At 46.9% G+C, this 7258-nt stretch overlaps 1 protein-coding gene across 2 annotated transcripts in view; it reads left to right on the plus strand.

The window, feature by feature from the left end:
• vps13b (vacuolar protein sorting 13 homolog B) overlaps positions 1-7258 on the plus strand; it is a 186619-nt gene that overhangs the window by 153697 nt on the left and 25664 nt on the right. For both annotated transcript variants that reach the window (XM_084385522.1, XM_084385521.1), the window contains exon 43: positions 1097-1258. In XM_084385522.1, the coding sequence (XP_084241648.1) occupies positions 1097-1258 (162 nt within the window). The remainder of the gene's footprint in view (positions 1-1096; positions 1259-7258) is intronic.

Consider the following 7258-nt stretch of genomic DNA (forward strand, 5'->3'; position numbering starts at 1 on the left):
TATTGTTTTTAATTTGATGAGGTCATTCGCAACTTGTAATTCTCTGCTTCATTAAAGCTGTTAAGTCTTGTATTTTTTTTCTGATTTAAAAAAATATATACTTTTTTGTTTAAAAGTTTGTAATGTTGTGATTCTCCTCCTGGTTGGTTTGTTTCATGGCTTATAACTCTTAAAAATCCCTATGGGAAAAATACTTCTGGAAGCAAGGCCTCTGAGTAAGTGTGTGGCTCTGTTGAAGTTTTAAAAGAAGCACTTGTTGTTATTTAAGCACAAGTGTGTTGGAGTTTGTTTGTGTCGTTTGCATACAGACCTGTGAAAGCAGCAGTAATGAACCAGCTTCAGTTTCAGCATCAGCTCACACTCTCATTTACATGCAGTCAACACTGATGCACTAACTAGTTGTGCAAACCCACACACACACGCGCGCGCGTGTGCTGGAGCGTCCTGACAGACAGTCACATGTGCTCAGACTGAGATTGTGGAGCAGAATTAAAGAGCTGTTTAATATGATCTGTCCCAGAGTTCTGTGCGTTTACTGGGTGTGTTTATATGTGATTGACAGTCAGTGACTCTTTCATCACTGTATCATGTGACTGTGTAAATGTGAGAGGATTACAGTGTCTTCCCGTGGAGTGTTACTGTGTTTCTCTATAAAAACACACACACTCATCGGTGCTGCTCTGACACACACACACACATACACACACACAACACGGCCAATAACAGCTCATCCACTCAGTGGGAGAGGAGAGGATGGTGGGAAATGTTGCTCTGACTCAGAGTTTGGAGATGCTGCTGATGTGTTTCCAGTAATGCGCGCGTGTGTGTGTGTGAGTGAGAGTGTGAACACACTCAGGGACGAGCAGCAACATGAAAAGCATCAGACTGTCATGAGACAATGTACATCATCAGTAGCGGGTCAGAGTTCAGACCTGCACAGGAACTGGACTTTCATCAAACCGGTCTCACACCGTCAGACAGACTCCAGTGTGAACGCGTCTCACACACTCGCACGCAGGTGTTCTCGTGTCCTGTGGGCAGTCAGAGGGATGTTCACTGGAGGAATGATTGAACGGTTGTGTGTGTTGTGTTTCAGAACGGTGTGTCGGGCGCTGAGGAGGTGGTGTTCTGCCATTACATCATCTGTAACGACACACAGGAGGTGCTGCGCTTCGGACAGGTCGACACAGACGAGAACATCCTGTTACAGAGCAACCAGAGCCACCAGTACAGCTGGAGAACACACAAATCCCCACAGGTGTGTGTGTGTGTGTGTGTCTGTCTGACTGACTGTGTATGTGTGTATCTGAGTGTGTGTTGTGTGAGTGAGTGAGTGTGTGTGAGGGAATGAGTGAGTGTGTGTGTGTGTGAGTGAGTGAGTGTGTGTGTGTATGTGTGAGGGAATGAGTGAGTGTGTGAGTGAGTGAGTGAGTGTGTGTGTATGTGTGAGGGAATGAGTGTGTGAGAGAGTGAGTGTGTGTGAGTGAGTGTGAGTGAGTGAGTGAGTGAGTGAGTGTGTGTGACAGAGGGAGGGAGTGAGTGAGTGTGTGTGAGAGAGGGAGGGAGTGAGTGAGTGAGTGTGTGTGTGTGTGAGGGAGGGAGTGAGTGAGTGAGTGTGTGTTGAGTGAGTGAGTGAGTGAGTGAGTGAGTGAGTGAGTGAGTGAGTGTGTGTTGTGTGAGGGAGTGAGTGAATGAGTGAGTGAGTGTGTGTTGTGTGAGTGAGTGTGTGAGTGAGTGAGTGTGACAGAGGGAGGGAGTGAGTGAGTGTGTGTGAGAGAGGGAGGGAGTGAGTGAGTGAGTGAGTGAGTGAGTGAGTGAGTGAGTGTGTGTGTGTGTGTGTGTGTGTGTGTGTGTGTGTGTGTGTGTGAGGGAGGGAGTGAGTGGAGTGAGTGTGTGAGGGAGGGAGGGAGGGAGTGAGTGAGTGAGTGAGTGAGTGTGTGTGACAGAGGGAGGGAGTGAGTGAGTGAGTGTGTGTGTGTGAGAGAGGGAGGGAGTGAGTGTGTGAGTGAGTGTGTGTTGTGTGAGTGAGTGAGTGAGTGAGTGAGTGAGTGTGTGTTGTGTGAGTGAGTGAGTGAGTGAGTGTGTGTTGTGTGAGTGAGTGTGTGTTGTGTGAGTGAGTGAGTGAGTGAGTGTGTGTTGTGTGAGTGAGTGTGTGTTGTGTGAGTGAGTGTGTGTTGTGTGAGTGAGTGAGTGAGTGAGTGAGTGAGTGTGTGTGACAGAGGGAGGGAGTGAGTGAGTGTGTGTGAGAGAGGGAGGGAGTGAGTGAGTGAGTGAGTGTGTGTGTGTGTGAGGGAGGGAGTGAGTGTGTGTTGTGTGAGTGAGTGAGTGAGTGAGTGAGTGAGTGAGTGAGTGAGTGAGTGAGTGAGTGAGTGAGTGAGTGTGTGTTGTGTGAGGGAGTGAGTGAATGAGTGAGTGTGTGTTGTGTGAGTGAGTGTGTGTGTGTGAGTGAGTGAGTGAGTGTGTGTGAGGGAATGAGTGAGTGTGTGACCCCTCTTTCACACCGCAAGCGTGAGCGGCGCATCCGCGCAACTACATCATCACTGCAGCAGCAGACTCCCGCGAGTATTCACACTGGAAGCGTAGTACAGCGTCACAGCAGCGGCTGCAAACCGTGTTTGGCAGACAATATAACCATTTCAAACAATGGGTCTTTCAGCATTTTTGTTTTTATAATAATACACCTTACTTTCACCCAAAACGAATAATTAAAAAGTTTAAATGGGTAAATACATATTTGTTATACTTAATTTTCTTTTCTGGCATAATTGTTAAAACACTAGACATTGGCATTGTTGTTAAAACTCTTGACATGCTTATTCTGTGCATTTTGGGCACGTTTTGTGTTAAATCACATTTATTTTGTCCATCAAAAGCATCAAAAGTGTTCTTTCACTTCAATTGAGCGTGAGCAGCACAGCAAAAATTAGACCGGACGCCGAAACCCCCACTGCACTGCTGTTCACGCGACGCTCCTGCTCGACGCTCACGCGCTGCTCCTGCTCCCGGTGTGAATGCACTCATTGATTAACATGGACACCGAAAAAAATACGCGCTGCTCACGCTTGCGGTGTGAAACCGGGGTGAGTGTGTGAGTGTGTGTGAGGGAATGAGTGTGTGTGTGAGTGAGTGTGTGTGAGGGAATGAGTGAGTGTGTGTGTGAGTGAGTGAGTGAGTGAGTGTGTGTGTGTGTGTGTGTGTGTGTGTGTGTGTGTGTGTGTGTGTGTGTGTGTGTGTGTGTGTGTGTGTGTGAGGGAATGAGTGAGTGAGTGAGTGAGTGAGTGAGTGAGTGAGTGAGTGTGTGTGTGTCAAGGTTTTACAGATGCTAGACAAGTGACTTTCAAATGAAAGATTGGTATCAAAGAGCACACCCAGATTCCTAACCGACGACGAAGACTTGACAGAGCAGCCATCAAGTGTTAGACAGGTTCTAGGTTATTACGTGAGGAAGTTTTTGGTCCAGTCATTAGGAACTCTTATTTTTTCAGAATGAAGTAGTTGGAAATTACTAGTCATCCAAATTTTTATATCACCTATGCATGCTGAGCAGAGCATGTGAGCGGAGTGGAGCGGGAGCGAGCGGGGAGCGCGAGCGGGCGGATCTTGGACAGAGCGCAGAGCGGCAATTTCAGAAGGACGGAGCGTCGCATTTCCCGCTCCAATTTCGCTCCGCTCCGCTCACACCACGAGTCTGAAGCATGCTCAGTCAAGCCTGACCCTGAATCCATTTGTCTTGCACAGTCATCAACAGTAGACTATTTTCAGGCAAAACTCGGCTCAATAATGGAGTTCAAAAAGTAAAATGAGAATTCATACAGGTGTAGCCTATCAATATAAGTCGCTCCGGAGTAGCCTATAAGGCGCATCAGTCAAAAAATGCGCCATGAAGAAGAAAAAACATAGGCCTAGCCTCGCACTGGACTATAAGTCACATTTATTTAGAAATTTATACAAAAAAAAAAAAAAATTTATGGACGGGACAGTTCTCCATTACGGACGTGAGCGCTCTGAAAGCGGCATAAGACTGCTTTAAAACTTTCACTCAGACCTCAGACAGAAAGCACAAAGCCTGTCTTTAAAATTAATTTCGTTTTGTATTAATTGTATCTTAATTTTAATCAAGGTTTCATCAACCATTGTCTGGATTTAATAAGAAGTAGGCTAAATATATTAGAAAATAGATAACCACGATACGAAGGCGCCGGCGTGAACCTGGAGTTTGTCTCATGAATGAACCGAAACTCAGCGTATAGCCTACTTGCCTCACACACCTGAGACATATATATAAAGCTTGAAATGTCTACTTTTAAACAGAACAATTCAAAACGAAAGAAAACAGACTGCTCTCCCGTATGAAATGTGCATTTCTCTCAGGCGCGTTCACTACTGCGAAGATCACGAGTCAGCATCTTTCCAGCCGACAGACATAAAAAAATTAAAATGTCTTCTGCTATATTTTACATATTCATAATCATTTTGCCGGTTCGTTGTGACAGCTTTTAGGTGCCCTTACATGTTACGTGAACGCATCAGCACTGAAAACATAGAGATTTTTTTTCTTTTGGGGGCATTTTGTTTGTTTTCAGACTTTCTCATTTGCCTGCGCGATGTTAGAGGACGCTGTTAATAAAGTTGCGAGTAAGCCTACACATTGGATTCACGTTTATTATTATAGGCTATTTAAAAAAATACCCCAGTTTTTATGCCAGTCGTATCATTTTAATCATTTTTGTTGTATTTATCCGCCACACACCTTGAAGGCCGGTCCGTGTCTGATATTGTCTGATTTTAAACCGGTCCGTGGCGCAAAAAAGGTTGGGGACCGCTACAAGTGATATACATGTAGATTTTTTTTCCTTTTTTGGAGCGAGCGGGGAGTGATTTGAGTGGAGCGCGAAGCAAACTGCGTTGAGCGCTGAGCGAAAATGAGCGGAGCGGCCTGATGTAGCTTTGAGCGGGGGAGCGGAGGGGTGAACAGTTCAGTGAGCGATGAGCGGAGATTCTCACCGCTCCACTCCGCTCACATGCTCTGATGCTGAGTATCGTCAGCACAACAGTGAAAACTAATGCCATGCTCCAGAGAGAGTTAAACGTTTCTGTCGTAATATCTAGTTCTTCTAAGCTATCTGGGATGCTGAGATGATGAAACTGATCAGGAAGATTATTAATAAAGAAGATTATAGATTATTAATAAAGCAATCTTTAGTGGCAGAATTTCAACCGCATCAACATTGATTCCGTGTGATAATATTAGATCTAGAGTATGATTACGACAATGAGTGGGTCCTGACACATGTTGTCTAACTCCAATAGAGTTCAGAATGTCTCTAAGTGTTATCTACATGTATATTAAAGTCACCAGGTCGGTTTAGCCAGTCTGTCTGCTTCCTGACCTGAGCCCCAGATTGTCATGTTTGAGCTCTAAGACTATATGCCATATTACTAGAGAGAAGAGCAGCACCATCCCAGGAGGGATGAATACCATCTCTTTTCAACAGGTCAGGTCTGCCCCAAAAACTTTTCCAATTGTCTATGAATTCTATATTATTTTGCGGACACCACTTCGACAGCCAGCCATTGAGTGGGCACAATCTACTATCTATCTCATCACTCCTCCGAACAAGAAGGGGGCCAGAGCAAATTACAGTGCCTGACATCGTACTTGCAAGTTCACACACCTCTTTAATATTAATTTTAGTGATCTCCGTGTGTGTGTGTGAGTGAGAGGTAATGCTTGAATGTGAACAGCAACTATTGTGCCACACACTCTCTCACACACACACACACACACACACTCTCACACAGACACACACATGCAGCACTAGAGACTCGTGGGTTTTTCCCTCTCCTTGAACACAATGTGTGTCTGTATCTGCTGTAAGTTTCCTGTTCCTGCGGCTTCAGTCTGAATGTGTCCAGAGTCTCTCAGACACACTAACACACCGCAGCAGCCGCGTCTCTGTCTGTGTGTGTGTGTGTGTGTGTGTGTGTCCGCGGCCACAGGGTCAGTGCCGTCCTATCGTCGTCGTCTCGTGGTCCGTCGGGCCGAGAGTGTTTGTCCGGTCGCTCTGACGCGCTGCTGTTCTCTGTGGGTTTGAGTCCTGGTGGAGCGTCTGCTGCTCTTGTTTTAATCTGTGCCGTTTGAGACGGATGGTTTTTATTACGCCAGTGTTTTGAGTCAGTGAACGCTCAGGCTGTTTTCCCACAGTGCACTGCGGTGAGGGGCGTTGACTGCGCGTCTCCACCGGGACTCGTGTGGCATGCGAATGACTTCAGGGCTGCGGACGCCAGTATGGAGACCATTAGCACCAATCTGGACCGAATCTGGGCGGACATTCCACTTCCTGTCTGTTCCTGTGGGGGGGGGTGGGGTCATCACAGTAGCTGCTGCCAAACCCTAACACACACACACACTCTCTCTCACACAGTCACACACTCACACACACACACACACACACAGTTAATTGTTGCAGTAAACACGCTCACACACAGATAATGCATAAATCTTGCTCGTCCTCATGCCTCTTTCACACACTTGCTGTTTGGACACAGAAACACACTCCTTCGGGCCGTGATGATGTCATGTGAACGAGCCCCTGGCGGCCCGTCGCAATTATAGCCGCACATCCATAATTCCCCGGTTGAGTTACGGCCGCTGGCGTGGATGGGTGTGAGAACGACTCGCTTGTTTGCGCTGGTTTCCATGGTGATGTGAAGATCTGGTTCCTCCACATGATGCATGTGTGTGTCAGCCGTTTGCAGCACATCTAATCTTGTTCAGGTCGTGTGTTTCAGCTCTTGTCCGGTTGCGTCGGATGAGCGGGAACACGTGCGCGGCTGCTTTGATGAGCGCGAGCCGCTGTTTTGGCGTCTCCTGAAGGTCGCGCTGGAAAAGGGCTGTTGTGCAAATAAAGGGGTCGAGCCGCTGCTTCCTGATGAGTCACAGCGCAGAGATCTGAGGAATGATGTCATTTCCTCTCGCCAGCCTCTGGAGGAGGAAGAGCTGCTCAAATTGACTTCAGCCTTTGATTGGCCGTGTTTTCGTAAGGGAATCCGGCTTCAAACGGCCGGGAAGCGCAGGATCAGGCCTGACCGCGGTCACCGATCGCTTCGACCCGCACCATAATTTGTTTTACTTTACAGTTTGAGTAACACTTAGTGCAGTTCAGAGTGTCAGTGTGATCTCACTCTGACCCGATTCATGAACGCTCCGTAGGAATGATAAACAAGAGTTCACACTGTCAGCAGTTAAATCAGCACA

The sequence above is a fragment of the Rutilus rutilus genome, assembly GCF_951802725.1.
Source record: "Rutilus rutilus genome assembly, chromosome: 17".
In the NCBI taxonomy this organism is placed as follows: Eukaryota; Metazoa; Chordata; class Actinopteri; order Cypriniformes; family Leuciscidae; genus Rutilus; species Rutilus rutilus.